Raw genomic sequence first — 21,110 nt, 5'->3', positions numbered from 1 at the left:
TGGAAACACTCGGCTTTCATCGTTCTGGTGGAGTGATTTCATTACAGATTGATTTTGATTCTTATAAATCATTTATGATGGTCGGTCAGCCGCCAGGATGAAAGATCATATCTTATTTATTAGGACCAGAGTAGCTAGAATAGCCATTATGTCAAGGTCAGCCGTTTACCAAGCAGCCCCCCCCGGGGATGAGATCCTCTCTCCTCACTCAGTCGCCTGATTTGCTGCCTTGTTATTTGGTTTTTATAAAAAACTAAAGGACGTTATTTTTCCAAAAAGTTTATCTCAGATTCCTGCCAACAATATTCTCCACGACCTTTTAACTCTCAGCTGCATTCGTAGTATATTTCATAAGAATCGTATTCCTGTAGACCCTTTAGATCACTTTAGACCCCTTAAGACCCCTTTAGACCACTTAACACCACTTTAGACCCCTTTAGACGCCTTCAGATCACTTTCAGATTCAGATTCAGAGAAACTTTATTCATCCCCGAGGGGCAATTCAGGACAACTAAGCAGCAATACAAGAACAGTAAATCCGCTCAGCTGCCGGCCGGTCAACCACAACGAGCAGCGACCCGAAACCGGATCAAAGCACAGAAAGGGTGATATTGGGGGTGGGGGAGGTAAGGAGGAGGGGAAAAAAGGCATCTTCACACTGTGTATAAGTACACAGTGCAAAAAAACACCTCAGCACAGAAAGCACATGACAAATTTAACATCATCATCACAAGACTTATAGCCAGGAAGGCGTTGAGTTGAGGGAGGTGGTTATCAGCAAAGTGTGTGAGCGGTAAGTCCGTGAACTTCGCTCAGAGCTGCTCTCAGCAAATGTCCTTGATGTTATCAGACGGCTCGGTCAGTTCTGAAACAGGTCCATAGATGTTCCTGAGAGGGGAGGGTTAGTGGGGGCCGAGCACCTTGTTTACATTCCACCAGGAAGATTGTGACTGGAGCAATCGGCCAAACCGCTCTGTCAAGGCCAGATTATAGTAGCAAAAATTGTATTGAAAAGAAAACAGACAGACTCAGTAATTTTCCGTCTGCCTTTAGTCTCTGGTTCATCAATGGCGACTCCAAACAGACGAATTTGTGATCACTTCCCGCCAAGCCGAGCTTCCAACTTCTCCAAGGTCTTCTCCATCTTGCCAATGAGCTCAAAGACCGCCGCCAGCCTGCGATTCTGTTCAAGAATCGCATCCAGCTTGCGGTTTTGCTCCCCCAGCGTTAAAGTCTGAGTGTTAGTCGCAGAGCTTATCCCTTCGGCCACGTCCGGCAGCTCGGAAAGGGCCAAAGCAGCTGTCGACAACTTACGCGTTTGTCGGTAAACTAGGAATCCCCCCCCCTCCAATCAGGAGAAATCCTGCTATCATAAATCCAATTTTGAAGGCATCTTCAACGTCCTTGACAGACAGGATCGCCACACACAACAGTTTCCAATGTTTCCAGGAATCCATTGTGTATCCAGTAAAAAATGTCCCATCGGGGCAGGAGGGCTTACCCCCTGACTTCTCGTCGCAAAAATTTGGTCAATTGTGCTGAGAGACCAGTTAATCAATTCCATGATTGTAGAGTTTCGGAGGAGTGAAAAGGAGAGACTCTGAAGACGAGACAAACAAAAGCAGTAGCAGGGCAGATAGATAAGGGAGAGGAGCAGAGAAGTGTCTGCCTTCGCCGAGGGCCGGAAGAGAAACCTCCTTAGACCACTTTAGATAACTTTAGACCCATTTAGATCACTTTAGACCACTTTAAACCCCTTTGGACGCCTTCAGATCACTTTACACCACCTTAGACCACTTTAGATCACTTTAGACCCCCTAAGATCACTTTGTATCACTCTAGACCCCTTTAGAGAACTTTGAACCCCATTAGATCAATTTAGACCACTTTAGACGCCTTCAGATCACTTTAGATCACTTTAAACCCCTTTAGACTCCTTTAGATCACTTTAGACCCCTTTAGACCACGTTTACACCACTTTAGATCACTTTAAACCACTTTACACCACTTTACACCCCTTTAGACCCTCCACACCTGGTGTCGTATGTGACTCAGAAAGCGTACCTGCGATGACAGCGCCCCCCGCTGCCCGGCCCGGTCCGTGACCTGGACCCGGAGGCGATAGGAGTCCTGGCGCTCGCGGTCCAGGGACTTCTCCAGAACCACCACCCCGGTCACCGGGTCGATGGAGAAGAACCCGTCCAGGGAGTCCACCAGCGAGTAGACCAGGGTCCGGTTCAGACCTGCAGGTTTGACCCAGGTTTCAGCTCCTGGTCTGGTTTTATCACCCCCCCCCCCCACCGCCCGGCCTACCTTCGTCCGGGTCGCTGGCCTGCAGACGGGTCAGCAGGGCCTTCGGGGCGGCGCTCTCGAACACGTTGGCCACGTAGTTGGTGGAGGAGAAGAAGGGGGCGTTGTCGTTCACGTCCAGCACTTTGAGGGAGATGTCGGACCGGCAGAACAGCCCCCCCCCGTCCGTCGCCTGGGCAATGAGCTTGTAGGACGCCGTCGCCTCCCGGTCCATCAGGGTGGCGGTGCGCAGCTCCCCTACGAGGTCAAGGAGGACAGTCGGGAGTTTGATGTCGAGATTAATGTTGAAGTACAATTTGGAGAAAAAAGTCGAAATGGTAAGATTAATGTTGAAGTACAATTTGGAGAAAAAAGTTGAAATGTTGAGAAAAAAGTCGAGAAAAAGTTGAAATTTTGAGAAAAAAGTTGAAATTTTGATGAAAAAGTTGAAATTTTGATGAAAAAGTTGAAATTTAGAGAAAAAAGTTGAAAGTTGGATGAAAAAGTCCAAATTTGGAGAAAAAAGTCGAGAAAAAAGTTGAAATTTTGAGAAAAAAGCAGAGAAAAAAGTTGAAATGTTGAGAAAAAAGTCGAAATGTCAAGATTAACGTTGAAGTAACGTTGAAGTTGAAATTTCAACTTTATTCTTGAAATTTCGACTTTTTTCTCGACATTTCGACTTTTTTCTCGACATTACGACTTTTTTCTCGAAGTGCACAATAAAAGAAAATCTTCCCCTCTCAAATATTTTTTCTCCTGCATGGCCCTAATACTCCTCCATAGTTTTCAGATCTTATATTTATATTTTTTTAAGTATCGGTAACGTTGGTCACCAGTGTTGGCGTCCATGTAGAAGTCCTCCACCCCGATGCCGAACAGGGAGAACTGGATCTCAGCGCTGGAGCCCGAGTCGGCGTCCGTGGCTCCGACCGTCAGGATGCCCTTGTTGGGGGGGACGTCCTCGGGGAAGGAGGCGCTGTACACCGCCTGGATCAGGGAAATGAGACGCACCGATCACCGCCTGGATCAGGGGAACCAGACGCACCGATCACGCCTGGATCAGGGGAACCAGACGCACCGATCACCGCAGCCTTCATCCCCAACACGGCACAACAAACAGGGGTCGTGTCAGTGACCCGACGGTCGTAACGAGCTCAGCAGAGGTCAGAGAGGTCAGAGAGGTCAGAGAGGTGAACACTCTCCTCTCACCCCGTTATATCAACCAGCTGCAATAATACTGTATTACAAGGCAAGGCAGGGCAAGGCAAGGTAAGATAAGGTAAGGCAAGATAAGGCAAGGCAAGATAAGACAAGGTAAGATAAGGCAGCACAAGGCAAGATGAGGCAAGACAAGGCAAGATAAGACAAGGTAAGATCAGGCAAGCCAAGATAAGGCAAGCAAATGCAAGGTAAGGCAAGATAAGGCAAGGTAAGGCAGGGCAAGATAAGGCAAGGCAATGCAAGGCAGGGCAAGATAAGGCAAGGAAACGCAAGGTAAGGCAAGAAAAGGCAAGAAAAGGCAAGATAAGGCAAAGCAAGATAAGAAAAGGTAAGATAAGGCAGCGCAAGGCAAGATGAGGCAAAACAAGGCAAGACAAGACAAGGTAAGATAAGGCAAGGCAATATAAGGCAAGGAAACGCAAAGTAAGCAAAGATAAGGCAAGGTAAGGCAGCGCAAGGCAAGATAAGGCAGGGCAAGGCAAGATAAGGCAGGGCAAGATAAGACAAGATAAGGCAGTGCAAGGCAAGATAAGAAGGTAAGGCGAGGGGAGATAAGGCAAGGAAACGCCAGGTAAGGCAAGAAAAGATAAGAAAAGGTAAGATAAGGCAGCACAAGGCAAGATGAGGCAAGGCAAGATAAGACAAGGTAAGATAAGGCAAGGCAAGATAAGGCAAGGAAACACAAAGTAAGGAAAGATAAGGCAAGGTAAGGCAGGGCAAGGCAAGATAAGACAAGGTAAGATCAGGCAAGGCAAGGTAAGGCAAGAAAATGCGAGGTAAGGTAAGCTAATGCAAGGTAAGGCAAGAGTAAGGCAAGGTTAGGCAGGGCAAGGCAAGATAAGACAAGGTAAGATCAGGCTCTCGGCGAAGGCAGACACTTTTCTGCTCCTCTCCCTTATCTATCTGTCCTGCTACTGCTTTTGTCCTGTCTCGTCTTCAGAGTCTCTTCTTTCACTCCTCCGAAATTCTACAACCATGGAATTGATTAACTGGTCTCTCAGCACAATTGACCACATTTTTGCGACGAGAAGTCAGGGGGTAAGGGAGCCCTCCTGCCCCGATGGGACATTTTTTGCTGGATACACAATGGATTCCTGGAAACATTGGAAACCGTTGTGTTTGGCGATCCTGTCTGTCGAGGACGTTGAAGATGGTTCATAATTGGATTTATGATAGCAGGATTTCTCCTAATTGGAGGGGAGGGATTCCTGGTCTATCGACAAACGCGTAAGCTGTTATGGCTCTTTCTGAGCTGCCGGACGTGGCTGAGGGGATAAGCACGCGACCAACACTCAGACTTTAACGCTGGGAGAGCAAAACCGCAAGCTGGATGCGATTCTTGAACAGAATCGCAGGCTGGCGGCGGTCTTTGAGGTCATTGGCAAGATGGAGAAGACCTTGGAGAAGTTGGAAGCTCGGCTTGGCGGGAATTGATCACAAATTTGTCTGTTTGGAGTCGCCATTGATGAACCAGAGACAGAAGGCAGATGGAAAATTACTAAGTCTGTCTGTTCTTTGCAATATAATTGTTGATTCTATAATCTGGCCTTGACAGAGCGGTTTGGCTGATTGCTCTAGTCACAATCTCCCTGGTGGAATGTAAACAAGGGACTCTGCCCCCACTAGCCCTCCCCTCTCCAGGAACATCTGTGGACTTGTTTTCAGAACTGACCGAGCCGTCTGATAACATCAAGGACATTGGCTGAGGAGCAGCTCTGAGCGAAGTTCACGGACTTACCGCTACACACACTTACTGATAACCACACCTCCCTCAACTCAACGCCTTCCCGGCCCCCCTTCTTATCAGCCCCCCCAACGCAGTCTCTGGGTTTCGAGCGTACCTCTGGCTATTTACCAATAAAGTTTTCACATTTAATCACAGATAAGCTTTGACCTCCCCGTGACCCAAAACTAGATGGATGGATGGATGGATGGATGTAGATTTATGGATGGATGGATGGATGTGGATGTAGATTTATGGATGGATGGATGGATGGATGGATGGATGGATGGATGGATGATGGATGGATGATGGATGGATGGATGGATGGATGAATGATGGATGGATGTAGATTTATGGATGGATGATGGATGAACAGATGGATGGATGGATGGATGGATGTAGAACCCACTCAGGACCGAGAGGTTCGTCCCCGCCCCTGCAGACGGGCCGCCGGGGCCCGTAGAGGCCCGGCGGTTCAGAGGCCCGCCGGCCCGGCCTCTGCGGCCCAGCGGGCCGAGAACAGAGAGACTAGCAGAGGAGAGCAGGGAGACGGGGACGACATCACACCACATCATTAAGCTCCTCAGAAGTGAGTGATAGTTCCTCATCTAATTACACAAGTCTAATTACTGCTGACCCCTAACAGACGTACCCAGACCCGCCCAGAACCGGCCACAGCACCGCTACGCAGTACTCGAGTTGAGGGGGGATGAGGGGGGATGAGGGGAGATGGCATCCCCCCCTGAAATAAAAACGGTCCAAATCATCCCCCCTGAAATAAAAACGGTCCAAATCATCCCCCCCGAAATAAAAACAGTCCAAATCATCCCCCCTGAAATAAAAACGGTCCAAATCATCCCCCCCTGAAATAAAAACAGTCCAAATCATCCCCCCTGAAATAAAAACGGTCCAAATCATCCCCCCCTGAAATAAAAACAGTCCAAATCATCCCCCCCTGAAATAAAAACGGTCCAAATCATCCCTCCTTTCCATCCCTTATGTCATTTCATCAATGAATGTGGTTTTACTGCTATTTCAACATTTAGAGTCATCACCAGAAAAATAACACCAGAAAAATAACTTATTTGACAATTTTCACCTGTTTTAAGTAAATTTTCACTTGAAATAAGTAGAAAAATCTGCCAGTGGGACAAGATTTATCTTCTCATTACAAGCAAAAAATCTTGTTCCACTGTCAGATTTTTCTACTTATTTTAAGTGAAAATCTACATGAAACAGGTGAAAATTATTGTTTTTTCCAGTGATGAGTCTTGTTTTAAGTGTAATGAGATTTTTTTTAATAAAATGAGACATTTTAACTAGAAATAAGACAAATATTCTTGTTAAGATGTTGAGTTTTTGCAGTGATCCATTCTACTTATCCTGTGAAGGACAGAGTCATATACAGAAAAGTGTTTTTTATTGTTGTGTTTTGATGTATTTGATGTAAGCCCAGTGGATATTTAAAGCTTACAGAAGGCTGCATTTAACTGCTGCTATGTCATTCCTGCAGTATTTCTGCAGCTGTTTTGGTCAGTGCTATTATTTGTAATATATTATATTATTTGTAATCAGCACAAATTATCTGTCCCAATATGATCAAATCCACCATCCCCCCTGATTGTTTTTACAACTCGAGTACTGCCGCTACGGTACCGACCCACAACCCTCTTCATGTTGCAGCTTCTGTCACTTGTTGTTTCAACTGTAATTCCATGTAACGTAATGAGAAATTAAGTATTTTTAAAAGCATATCTTCATGAAAGTCGGGTTATGTTTGAGTCAGATCCCGGGAGACGGACTGAAAGGACAGTTTGATCACATTAGTTCCTGTCTGACCTGTAACGCTTCGCGCAGAAGAGAATCAATATTTCAATTGAACAAATCCTCCGGTGCGACCGCGGGTTGTCGCTTCTCCTCGGCAAGTCATAAAAATGCTAATTTAACATTGTTATTTCGGGTCTTGGCCGCCATTAAAAATAGTTGAAAGGGAATTCATCACCGTGGAAGCCGCCACCGCGGCTCATTATTCCTCGCTCGGAAAATTAGCGCTTTGCTTATGATGTGGTGCGGCGGAGACGGGGAGACATAACCTGCATGTTCCAGGAGAAGCAGACGCAGCTAAATGCTAATTTAATTAGTTCTGCAATCATCTGTGTCAATAATTGCGTAACTGACCTTTTTCTTTAAACACAAAGACTTTTATTCTGTCTGTTTGTAACGGAAGAGACTTTGACCTCTGACCTCTGACCTGCTGCAGATGGATGGATGGATGGATGGATGGATGGATGATGGATGGATGATGGATGGATGATGGATGGATGGATGGATGGATGGATGGATGATGGATGGATGATGGATGGATGATGGATGGATGGATGATGGATGGATGATGGATGGATGGATGGATGGATGGATGATGATGGATGGATGGATGGATGATGGATGGATGATGGATGGATGGATGATGGATGGATGGATGATTGGATGGATGGATGGATGGATGATGGATGGATGATGGATGGATGATGGATGGATGGATGGATGGAGGGATGGATGGATGGATGGATGGATGGATGTTGGATGGATAATGGATGTAGATTGATGGATGGATGATGGATGGATGGATGAACAGATGGATGGATGGATGGATGGATGGATGGATGGTCAATAATTGCGTAACTGACCTTTTTCTCTAAACACAATTAAGGACTTTTATTCCGTCTGTTTGGGAACAGAAGAGGTTTGACCTCTGACCTCTGACCTCTGACCTGCTGCAGACGGGGCTGAGTTCATGGTTTTGACCTCTGACCTCTGACCCTGCTGCTATGGCTGACCATAGACATATATACGTAGACGCCCCTCGAGCGCTGAGCCTGTACGTCAACGTCGCCGCCATATTGGATGTGGCAAGACTGCGCTGTAAACTAATACAAGTAAATGGACAGTAACTTATGTGTCCACTAGAGGGCAAATAAATGCATTTAAATGCAGTAACTTATGTGTCCACTAGAGGGCAAATAAATGCATTTAAATGCAGTAACTTATATGTCCACTAGAGGGCAAATAAATGCATTTAAGTGCAGTAACTTATGTGTCCACTAGAGGGCAAATAAATGCATTTAAATACAGTACATTATTTGTCCACTAGAGGGCAAATAAATGCATTTAAATGCAGTAACTTATGTGTCCACTAGAGGGCAAATAAATGCAGTAACTTGTATGTCCACTAGAGGTCAAATAAATGCATTTCAATGCAGTACATTATTTGTCCACTAGAGGGCAAATAAATGCATTTAAATGCAGTAACTTATGTGTCCACTAGAGGGCAAATAAATGCAGTAACTTGTATGTCCACTAGAGGTCAAATAAATGCATTTAAATACAGTACATTATTTGTCCACTAGAGGGCAAATAAATGCATTTAAATGCAGTAACTTATGTGTCCACTAGAGGGCAAATAAATGCATTTAAGTGCAGTAACTTATGTGTCCACTAGAGGGCAAATAAATGCATTTAAATACAGTACATTATGTGTCCACTAGAGGGCAAATAAATGCAGTAACTTGTATGTCCACTAGAGGTCAAATAAATGCATTTCAATGCAGTAACTTATGTGTCCACTAGAGGGCAAATAAATGCAGTAACTTGTATGTCCACTAGAGGTCAAATAAATGCATTTAAATGCAGTAACTTATATGTCCACTAGAGGGCAAATAAATGCATTTAAATACAGTACATTATTTGTCCACTAGAGGGCAAATAAATGCATTTAAATGCAGTAACTTATGTGTCCACTAGAGGTCAAATGAATGCATTTAAATGCAGTAACTTATGTGTCCACTAGAGGTCAAATAAATGCATTTAAGTGCAGTAACTTATGTGTCCACTAGAGGGCAAATAAATGCATTTAAATACAGTAACTTATATGTCCACTAGAGGGCAAATAAATGCATTTAAATACAGTACATTATTTGTCCACTAGAGGGCAAATAAATGCATTTAAATGCAGTAACTTATGTGTCCACTAGAGGGCAAATAAATGCATTTAAATGCAGTAACTTATGTGTCCACTAGAGGGCAAATAAATGCATTTAAATGCAGTAACTTATGTGTCCACTAGAGGGCAAATAAATGCATTTAAGTGCAGTAACTTATGTGTCCACTAGAGGGCAAATAAATGCATTTAAATACAGTACATTATTTGTCCACTAGAGGGCAAATAAATGCATTTAAATGCAGTAACTTATGTGTCCACTAGAGGGCAAATAAATGCAGTAACTTGTATGTCCACTAGAGGTCAAATAAATGCATTTAAATGCAGTAACTTATGTGTCCACTAGAGGGCAAATAAATGCAGTAACTTGTATGTCCACTAGAGGTCAAATAAATGCATTTAAATGCAGTAACTTATATGTCCACTAGAGGGCAAATAAATGCATTTAAATACAGTACATTATTTGTCCACTAGAGGGCAAATAAATGCATTTAAATGCAGTAACTTATGTATCCACTAGAGGGCAAATAAATGCATTTAAGTGCAGTAACTTATGTGTCCACTAGAGGGCAAATAAATGCATTTAAATACAGTAACTTATATGTCCACTAGAGGGCAAATAAATGCATTTAAATACAGTACATTATTTGTCCACTAGAGGGCAAATAAATGCATTTAAATGCAGTAACTTATGTGTCCACTAGAGGTCAAATGAATGCATTTAAATGCAGTAACTTATGTGTCCACTAGAGGTCAAATAAATGCATTTAAATGCAGTAACTTATGTATCCACTAGAGGGCAAATAAATGCATTTAAGTGCAGTAACTTATGTGTCCACTAGAGGGCAAATAAATGCATTTAAATACAGTAACTTATATGTCCACTAGAGGGCAAATAAATGCATTTAAATACAGTACATTATTTGTCCACTAGAGGGCAAATAAATGCATTTAAATGCAGTAACTTATGTGTCCACTAGAGGTCAAATGAATGCATTTAAATGCAGTAACTTATGTGTCCACTAGAGGTCAAATAAATGCATTTAAATGCAGTAACTTATGTATCCACTAGAGGGCAAATAAATGCATTTAAGTGCAGTAACTTATTTGTCCACTAGAGGGCAAATAAATGCAGTAACTTGTATGTCCACTAGAGGGCAAATAAATGCATTTAAATGCAGTAACTTATGTGTCCACTAGAGGGCAAATAAATGCAGTAACTTGTATGTCCACTAGAGGGCAAATAAATGCATTTAAATACAGTACATTATTTGTCCACTAGAGGTCAAATTAATGCATTTAAATGCAGTAACTTATATGTCCACTAGAGGGCAAATGAATGCATTTAAATGCAGTAACTTATGTGTCCACTAGAGGGCAAATAAAGGAATTTAAAGCAGTAATTTATATGTTCACTAAATTGTCTGAAAAATTGTTCAATGTTATTTTATTGTCTGAAAAATTGTTCAAATATGTTGAACAATTTTTGTTACTTGATTAGAAAATATGTTTCTCTATTTTTCTTATTTTTGTGAGGGGGATATATATTGTTTTTCGGCACTACCTTGTTCTCTATAGCTGATATAACATGAATTACTCCTATGTGGGATCAATAAAGTTCTTATTTTTGCCATCTGAGAAAATTAAATATATTATATTTGGTGCCTAACTGTTTCCCAAGTATATTAGTGCGTGTGTGAATGAATAAATGAGACGTAAAACGTACATTTCTTTGTAGAAAGATGCTTTATGAAAATAAGTCCATTTACTTGTATTAGTTTACAGCGCAGTCTTGAACATCCAATATGGCGGCGACGTTGACGTATCGCAACAGCTCAATGGAAGGAGGAGGAGACATGGATATGGGGCTGAGCTAGGGGTTTGACCTTTGACCTCTGACCTGCTGCAGACGAGGTTTGACCTCTGACCTGCTGCAGACGAGGTTTGACCTCTGACCTGGCTGAGCTCGGGGTTTGACCTCTGACCTCTGACCTGGCTGCAGATGGGGCTGTTGTCGTTGGCGTCCATGACCGTCACCTCCACCGCCGTCTGGGCCACGTAGAGGCCGTCGCTGGCCGTGATGTTGAGCAGGTACCAGTCCTGCTGCTCGCGGTCCAGCGGGCCGCCCACGAACACCTTCCACTCGCCCTGCACGGGGGCCAGGCCGAACACGCCGCGCTGGTTCCCTCCTGCAGGGGGGGCAGACCCGGGAAATCAGATCCAGAACCAGGAAATCAAGAGAAGTTATGGCAGAAAGTAGGAACTATCAGATATCGACCAATCAGATGAAGGGGTGGGGCTAATTCAGGCCAATGAAGGTCAAGTACTCAATACCGAGTCCGATGAAACCACCCACGAGTCTTTATGTCAAACCATTCAAAAGTTATTGCAGAAAGTAGGAACTATCAAATATGGACCAATCAGATGAAGGGGGGGTGCGCTTTTTGGCGTCTAGCGTTGCCACAGTAACGCTTTTGACTAAGAAAAGTAATGCGCGTCGTCGCAGGATGGAGACGCATATTTTGATGTATAACACACCTGGGTGCACGTTACGGTTCGGGCCGTATTAACTGCCGAAGGAATGGCATAAATTGCGCCAAAATTACTTTCAATTAATTAATTCAAAATGTTAAAAATGGCCGACTTCCTGTTGGGTTTGGGCCATGGCGCCAAGAGACTTTTCTTTAAGTTGTGACATGATACAAGTGTGTACCGATTTTCGTGCATGTACGTCAAACCGTATCGTGGGGCTTGGGGCACAAAGTTTTCTAGGGGGCGCTGTTGAGCCGTTAGGCCACGCCCATTAATGCAAACCATTAAATATCACATTTATCACCAGGCCTGGATTGGTGAAAAATTTGGTGACTTTTGGGGCACGATTAGGGGGAAAAAAGGACCTCATTTCGTCTGAAGTACAATTTCGGGAAAAAAGTCGAAATGTCGAGAAAAAAGTAAAAATTTTGTGAATAAAGTTGAAATGTTGAGAAAAAAGGCGAAATTTCGACTTCATTCTTTTATGTTTGTTTTAAATAGGTTGAATAACACATAATATTTGTTGATCAAATATCTGAAAGAAAGGAATATTTATCTTTTCAAATATAAATTCCAGACAGAACAATGGAAATGTTTATATTTTTCTTCTCTCTAATGTGTAAAATAAACTGAACCCAAACCAGGAAGAAAACCAAAATCAAAATAACAGTGGACTTGTTGAAATGTTAAACTACTTAATGTTCAGTTTTCTGTTTCCACTGCAGCAGAACTGAACCGCCTCACTAAAACTTATAAGCCATTATTGTTGGACGGTTCCATTTTTCAAAATTAAAGACCTTCACGATTTAAACCCCTGACCTTTCCGAGCGGTTCATTAGTCCCGTGGGTTTAAACGCCGCCGGAGGGTCGGACCGCAGACATCACAGCCGTGATAAATGGACGGGAACTCCAGTCATCATTAAGGTGAAGCTTCTCCAGAGAGGCCGTTAACGTTTTATTGTTTTACTGCGACTCCGGAGTAAAAGAATAACCATAAAGATCCAGGCTGAGTCTGTAAAAGTCGTTTGTTTTTGACGGCAGCAGGTTGGAGTTTCAGATCAGGAACAGCGTTTATTTCTGCTCTAAAGTCTCGTTACGGTGCGTTCCTCAGAACTCAGTGTTATAAAACCAAACATGTTTTAGAGAAACATAAATACATTTAAAGGCTGATTTATGGTTCCGCGTTACACCGACGCAGAGCCTACGGCGTAGGGTTACGCGGCGACGCGCAACGTACGCTGAACCCTACGGCGTAGGCTCTGCGTCGATTTAACGCGGAACCATAAATCAGGCTTAACACGGAGCTGTTTAGAGCCTCTTCTCTTCTCATCACCGGAGGAAAACTGCTAAGAAGACCCGCGGCCACTGACTGGACTTAAGATAAGGGGACACTGCTGCTTCGCATGCCTTTATTTTTGTGATTGTTTGCTGTGGACTGTCTGCTTCGCCCTGCTGCTTTTCCGTGCATGCTTCGCCTGTCGCCCCCGGCTTAACTCTCCGGCGCCGCTGTTAGCGTATTGCTTGCGGGGAGCTACGGTGCTGCCTGAGTCCTCTGGTCACGGACTTCTTCCCCAGGCTGTAGTCGCCCTGTCCGGGCTGTGTGTGTCGGTGTTTGTGGTTCGGTGTGCGCGCGTGTGTGTGGAGACGGCAGAAGTGTGTAGCAGTTGGTTGGAGGAGGTTGGGAGGAGGAGCGGGGCAATGATTGACAGGAAAGGGGGAAAAGGAAGCGTTTTTCACTGCGGAAAAAAACACTGTCATAAAAAGCCAGGAATGGAGTACTAAGAGTGAAGTTTTTCTTGTTTCACTCTTTTAGACACATTTGAGGGATGTTGGCCAAGACTTTTAATAGTGTTAAAAGCATGTTAAAAATGATGTCACAATACCTTTAATGAGTGTTGTTAGAGGAACTGAGTTCATTGAGTGGCTATTTATTTACAAATGTAGCCACAGATGAAGACAAAATCAATCTTATATGGAAAAAAGCATTAAAAATCACAATAATCGAAGAATCGTGGCACCAATAATCGAATCGAATCGACAATCGTTATAATCGAAGATTCGAAGAATCGAAGCTCCAATAAAGGAAATCGAATCGAATCGTGAGGTACCCTTGTTTGCACACCCCTAGTTAAAAAGTCCAGCACCTGTGATGTAGAAGCTGACGAGGCGGTTCTGCTCGGTGCCGTCCCGGTCCCGGGTCCGGAGCACGGCCACCACCTCCCCGAGCGGGTCGCTCTCCCGCACGGCGCCGCGGTACACGTCCCGGTCGAAGCGCGGCGGGTTGTCATTGACGTCGGCCACGGCGATGGTCACCACGGCGGTGGAGGAGAGCGGCAGCAGCTCGGCCAGGTCCGACGCCAGCACCTGGAAGCTGTAGCCGGAGCAGAACTCGTGGTCCAGCGGGCCCACCGTTGTCACCCAGCCCGTCTTGCTGTCGATGGCGAACACGGAGCCGGCGGCGGCGGCCAGGGGCGGCGCGTCCCTCGGGTCCGGGCCGTAGGCGAGCAGCGCCCCCAGGCTGTAGGTCACCTGAGGTTCAGGGGGGGGATGATGGAGAGATGCAGTGAAGGAAGGACGACAGGAAAGAAGAGAATAGAGGGTTTGCATTGACGTCAATTCCCCACTGGACCACGACCCAATACTGGCACTGAGTGGAGAAACATCAGCAAAAACAGCTGCAACTAGTGGAGAAGACGGGATAACAGAGAGAAAGAAAGAAAGAAAGAAAGAAAGAAAGAAAGAAAGAAAGAAAGAAAGAAAGAAAGAAAGAAAGAAAGAAAGAAAGAAAGAAAGAAAGAAAGAAAGAAAGAAAGAAAGAAAGAAAGAAAGAAAGAAAGAAAGAAAGAAAGAAAGAAAGAAAGAAAGAAAGAAATGACGGGATAAAAGCCGATTCTGGGCTTAAATTAGCGTCAGTTTGACTTGACAGTGACCCGTACAGTTACCCCAAGAACCAGTGGTCCATGGACATTAATTCGTGGGGGCGCCTGCCCGCGTCGGGGGCCGGGGCGGCTCTGTCTCTCCGGGCAGGCTGGCCCCCTGCCGGGTGGGGGTCGTTGGCCTGGAGGGTAAGGGCCTCCTGGCCGCGTGTCCGGCCCGGAGGGGGGGGGGGGGCCTCGCAGGCGGTGGGTTGCCTCCCTCCTACTTCTCCCCTCTGTGGGGTTGCCGGTGGCCTGGGTTCCGGGCTCTTCCTTGTCGGCCTCTGGTCTCGCGGGTGGCGGGGTTGCTCCCCCCCTCCCCCACTATAGATACACTTCAGGTGGAACTTTGTTTGGTTTATTACACACACACACACACACACACACACACACACACACACACACACACACACACACACACACACACACACACACACATGATCATATACATACACACACACACACACACACACATAGACATACACACTGGCTTGTTCACCTGCATGCTTGCTCTGTAGTTTTTGGGGTTAGGTAGCGGTAGCGGTAGCTTAGCTCAGACTGCGATCAGATCTCAAGATTTGGGTCGATTGCTGTTGTTGTTTTGGTTGGCTCCGTGCTGGTTTCGTGTTTTGTTTGTGGTTTTTTGTTGCAGATTTCCAGTGCTTGACGTGTGATTCCGTGTGTTCCTGCTTCCTGGATTGGCAGTGGATGTCACCCCCCCCCCCAAAAAAAAAAAAAAAAAAAAAAATCACTGGGTTTGTATGTGTATATTTATGTATGTGTACGCATATGTATGCGTATATATATGTATATATATTAAATATAGTAATAATGCACTTATATACACTTTTGGTTTCTACCGTCATGGTATCAATCATTAATATGTGTGCAGACAAGGGAAGAAAAAAAAAAAAAAAAAAAAAAAAAAAATTCTACTCCGGGGAAATACACGAAGCAAAGCTTGAAGGCTTACAAAAGTCTTGACGCTTGGTCCGACTTCAAGGCAGGATTTGTTGGAGAAATTAAAGTGATGAGGACACCGAACTTTATGATTTGACCGTTTAACGTTAGCTACCCAAAAATCCAACATTACTGATACAAAATGGGAACCGCAAATCCACGTTTCGGTGTCTGGAATCCAGTTGTTTCTGTGAATTGCAGAGATCCATTTGTCTCTCTTAAGCTTATTTTTCAGCAGTCTGTAAAACGATAACTCAGATTTCTTGCTAAATCTATGAGTACAGTCGATCGCACAACAGCTCTTTCCCATTTTAGATGTTTTCCAGTTGCTCAAACTGAAAGTTTACGCTGACACTCAGTCTTTCTGCCACTCAGTCTTTCTGACACTCAGGGCCAAATCCACAAAATGATTGCGCGGCTTTTGCGGCCGCTAAACCGGTGCAAATGAGACAAAAAGAGAGCGTCTAATTCACAAAGCACCCGCAAAGGGCGAATTGCACCACAAACTGCGCTGCCAAGCAAATAGCGTCATGGTGCGCCTGTGCCATTTGCATGCATGTAAATTAGGTAACATTCATACATTCGGCGCAAAATTGCCCCCTTTCTATGCAAATAAGCCTCATTGCAAAAAACCGTCTAATTCACAAAGGCCAGCGCTATTTGCCGCAAAAATAGTGGAGCAAATACCGTCTTTTCGGAGCGTGTATTAAACTGCGCGCAAACTCACTCCTCACTCCCCCTCTGTCTCTGTTTCTCTCTCTCTTCAATATCATTCAAGCCTGTGTGATACTGAATGATATTAAGGGTGAAATCTACAGTCAGACATGACTGTAGACAGTCAGATCAAGTGGGGTTGTGGACTTATCTCGGATTTAAAAATAAAAGGGCGGAGTTCAGGATTCATCCATGCAGTAAGGGGCTGCTTTATTACAAACAATTCCACCATATAAACATATAAATCTAGAATGTGTGTATTACTCAGACAAGGGACAATTGCACTCAACTGCAAAACTTTATGGGCGTGTTTGCGCCGGCATATCATTAGAGCAAAATCTTTTGTGAATAGGACCTTAAAGCGGGGCAAATTGCAGGCGCAAATGCCACGCAATTCACAGCGCTATTTGCGGGCGCAAACTATTCTTTGTGGATTTGGCACTCAGTCTTTCTGCCACTCAGTGGTTGTAACCCACTGTGGAGTCCCATCTGTGACGTCATGCGCATTCCCTCTATAAAGCCCCCGGTTGCACTTAACTGTTGCGCACCTGTCCGTTCGAGCCCCAGTCCGGGTCAGACGCTCGCACCTGCACCACCCGCGTCCCCGCCGGCATCCCCTCCATCACCGTGGCAACGTAGGTGCTGGTCTCAAACACCGGCTGGTTGTCGTTGACGTCCAGGATCTGCAGGAGGGGAATCAGACGGTTAAGGCAAGGCGAAGGCCAGCGTGTGGCCCGTGTGAGATGAACTTTTCTCTGGAACCTGTTTTGTGTCTCTTTACTTTATTTAACTTTTTTTTTTTACTTTATTTAATACAAAACGGGTAACAATACAAATGCGCAAAACAAAAACGCATACAGGTACAGGACAAGAGGGGACACTAGAACAAGTTATTTTTCTGGTAATTACTCTTGTTTTAAGTAAAAACTCAAATTCTTAACAAGAATATTTGTCTTATTTCTTAAAATGTCTCATTCTTAGTCAAAATAATCTCACTACACTTAAAACAATGGAAAAAACACTGGAAAAAACAACAATTTTCACCTGTTTCAAGTAGATTTTCACTTAAAATAAGTAGAAAAATCTGCCAGTGGAACAAGATTTTTAAGATAAATCTTGTTCCACTGGCAGATTTTTCAACTTATTTCAAGTGAAAATTTACTTGAAACAGGTTAAAATTGTCAAAGAACAAGTTATTTTTCTGGTAATGAGTCTTGTTTTAAGTGTAATGAGATTTTTTGACTAAAAATTTGACATTTTAACTAGAAATAAGACAAATATTCCTGGTAAGATTTTGAGTTTTTGCAGTGAGTAGATACTTTTTCTGTATCTATTCTGCTGAGGTTCTAAGCGGCTGAGTCGGCTGTGACGTCATCACACTACAGGCCACTGATTGGTCGGGGGGTTGGAGTCAGACGTTTGAATCAGGAAGCGGGAGTCAACGACTCACGGCGATTTTATTCAACAGGCAACGGCAGCAAAAGTGTGTTTGGTGATCCAACTCTGAGGTGCAGATGTTCATAAACCTGGTGCTGAGGAGAGAATTAAAAAGATCTAGACCAGAGGTCGGCAACCCGCGGCTTTAGAGCCGCCCTAGTGGCTCCTGGAGCTTTTTCAAAAATGTTTGACCTTTTTTTTCCTTTTTTTCTTCTTTTTTTCTCTTTTTTCCTTTTTTCTCTTTTTTTCCTTTTTTTCTTTTTCTTCTTTTTCTTTTTTTCTTCTTTTTTTCCTTCTTCTTTTTTTCTCTTTTTTTCTTCCCTTTTCCTTTCCTTTTTAATCTCGAAATTTCGACTTTTTTCTCGACATTTCGACTTTTTTTTCTCGACATTTCGACTTTAATCTCGACATTAAAAAGGGATCTAGATGGGCGAAACCATGAAATATCACATTTATCACCAGGCCTGGCTTGGTGCAAAATTTGGTGACCCTCATTTCATCAGAAGAAGGAAAAAAAAAAGGAATGGGTGATATTTTACCGTTCACGATAAACCGTCAAAAAAATTCTCCACAGTAAGAATTTGTATCTCACGGTAAAAACGATAAATTCCGCTGATTTATGGAACGAAGGAAGGAAGGAAGGAAGGAAGGAAGGAAGGAAGGAAGGAAGGAAGGAAGGAAGGAAGGAAGGAAGGAAGGAAGGAAGGAAGGAAGGAAGGAAGGAAGGAAGGAAGGAAGGAAAGATGGGAGAAGGAAGGGAGAAAACAAGGAAAGGAGGAAGGAAGGGAGAAAAGAGGAAGGGAAGAAGGAAGGAAGGAAGGAAGGGAAGAGCAGGAGGAAAGAAGGAAGGAAGGGAAAAAGGAAGGAAGGAAGGAAGGAAGGAAGGAAGGAAGGAAGGAAGAGAGAAAACAAGGAAAGAAGGAAGGAGCGAGCAAGAGGAAAGAAGGAAGGAAGGGAAAAGGGAAGGAAGGAAGGAAGGAATGGAGGAAGAGAGAAAACAAGGAAGGAAGGAAGGAAGGAAGGAAATGAGCCTGAAAGAAAGAAAGAAAGAAAGAAAGAAAGAAAGAAAGAAAGAAAGAAAGAAAGAAAGAAAGAAAGAAAGAAAGAAAGAAAGAAAGAAAGAAAGAAAGAAAGAAAGAAAGAAAGAAAGAAGGATAAATTCCCGTTGATGAGGTTTTTGTGTAACAAACATGGTGGATCTGAGAGAGAGATAGATTTATAGTTACAAAGGTGGAGTTGAATTGGTATTTTTTTATCATCATTTTTATCGTTATGGGGATAAATGCCAGAAATTATCGTGATACATTTTTTAGTCCAAACCGCGCATCCCTACTACAGATAATAGAGATACATTAGGGCCCTCTCACTGTCAGTGCTCGGGCCCTAATGAAATAAAATGATAAGAAAAGAGGTAAAATAATAGAAAGCACCAGTTGTTAAAAAGTAAGGGCAGTAGATCCAGCAGGTAAATCTCATTCTTACAATGGCAGGAATTACGTTTCTATACGGTCAAAACGTACAAAGACCGGGTCAAATACAGGATTACAAAAGTAATCTGTGCCGATTCGTGCGGTGAATCAGAACAATTTGACAATTCTACATCACAACGCCTGCATTCAGGGCTTATCTACTTATCTAAAAATCCTAAGCATTTAATTTAAGAGTACTAGTTAAACTAATCATCAAAGACTAAAGACGCCTGCAACTTCATTCATTCAGCTAAATAAATGACTTTTCCTCCATCGCTTTGTTTCTGAGTTAATGAATCGCTCCACATATTTATATCATTAATCACCTATTTAACTGGAAAAAAGGGGAGGAAATTAATTATTCAAAATGTTCTTTTAGCGCCCGGCGAGCTCTGATGTGTCTCTTTTGTGTCAGGAATACGGGACGTTTGGGTTTCCCGTATGCTGCAATGCAACAGCGATGATGTGAGGCTCCGTCGTCACGACGACGCTGATTCTGACTGCAGAGCTGATGTTATTAACTGTCAAAGAACCTCAGTTTTCTTCAGATAGCAACAGAACAAAAACATCCCTCATTTTGATGTCCGCTGTTCATAAAAATTGATGAACAGAAAACATTTCGTGGGAGAAAAATACGGAGAGAAAGTGATTACACTGATAGATGTAATGTATTGACTCTGGGAGAAAAAGGTGGGAAAGGAAATGCAGAGCAGAAGCACTCAGGGGATGATGGATGCGTTAATAGTGCTGATATCTGCCCTCCGGATTAAAGCCGTGCATCCAAATGTGTCCTTACCGGGAAAGTGATGCCTTTTAACGCTGCAGTTTTCACTTCTCATTAAATATGCTCAACGTGTGAGATGGACTTTACTTTGGAACCTGTTTTGTCTCTCTTTCCTACGGAAGATTATTAGTACCAGGCAGGAGAAAAATAAAAAATCATATTTTAGAGGAGGAAGATTTTTTTTTATTATGCACTTCTAGAAAAAAGTTGAAATGTCGTGAAAAAAGTTGAAATGTCGAGATTAATGTTGAAGTACTATTTCAAGAATAAAGTCGAAATTTCGCATTTTTTCTCAAAATTTCAGATTTATTCTCGAAGTGCATAATGAAAAAATAAATCTTTCTGCTCTAAAATATTATTTTTATTCTTTTCCTGCCTGGCCCTAATACTTAATTAAAAAAAGTCGAAATGTCGAGAAAAAAGTCGAAATGTCGAGATTAATGGTGAAGTACAATTACGAGAAAAAAATCTAAATGTATTTCAACATTATTCTCGAAATTTCGACTTTATTCTTGAAATTGTATTTTTCTTTTTCTTTGGAACCTGTTTTGTGTTTTTGAGTATTTGTACCAGACAGGAGAAAAATAAAAAATTATATTTTAAAGGAGGAAGATTTTTTTTTCATTATGCACTTCGAGAATAAATTTGAAATGTTGAGAAAAAAGTCGAAATGTTGTGAAAAAAGTTGAAATGTCAAGATTAATGTTGAAGTACAATTTCAAGAATAAAGTCGAAAATTTCGCCTTTTTTCTCAACATTTCAAATTTATTCCCGAAGTGCATAATGAAAAAAAAAATCTTTCTGTTCTAAAATATTATTTTTATTCTTCTCCTGCCTGGCCCTGATACTTGAAAAAAGTCTAAATGTCGAGAAGAAAGTCGAAATGTAGAGATTAATGGTGAAGTACAATTACGAGAAAAAATCAAAATGTATTTCAACATTATTCTCGAAATTTCGACTTTATTCTTGAAATTGTATTTCAAAATTAATCTTGAGATTTTGACTTTTTTCTCGACATTTCGACTTTTTTCTTGAAGTGCACAATAAGAAAAAAATGTCCCCTCTCGAA

The 21,110-nt window shown here is 43.0% G+C and overlaps 1 protein-coding gene across 1 annotated transcript in view; it reads right to left on the bottom strand.

The window, feature by feature from the left end:
- Positions 1-21,110, bottom strand: part of LOC133459398 (protocadherin Fat 3-like) — a 299,910-nt gene that overhangs the window by 71,104 nt on the left and 207,696 nt on the right. The window contains exons 32-37 of the mRNA XM_061739291.1: positions 16,900-17,034; positions 13,907-14,291; positions 11,223-11,419; positions 3,123-3,276; positions 2,314-2,547; positions 2,065-2,243 (exon numbers count right to left, since the gene is read on the bottom strand). Coding sequence (XP_061595275.1) covers positions 2,065-2,243; positions 2,314-2,547; positions 3,123-3,276; positions 11,223-11,419; positions 13,907-14,291; positions 16,900-17,034 — 1,284 coding nt within the window. The remainder of the gene's footprint in view (positions 1-2,064; positions 2,244-2,313; positions 2,548-3,122; positions 3,277-11,222; positions 11,420-13,906; positions 14,292-16,899; positions 17,035-21,110) is intronic.

Source organism: Cololabis saira, chromosome 14 (genome assembly GCF_033807715.1).
Source record: "Cololabis saira isolate AMF1-May2022 chromosome 14, fColSai1.1, whole genome shotgun sequence".
NCBI classification, from domain to species: Eukaryota; Metazoa; Chordata; class Actinopteri; order Beloniformes; family Belonidae; genus Cololabis; species Cololabis saira.
Note: the sequence above shows the minus strand (reverse complement) of the source record. Positions and strands in the feature narration are given on the sequence as shown.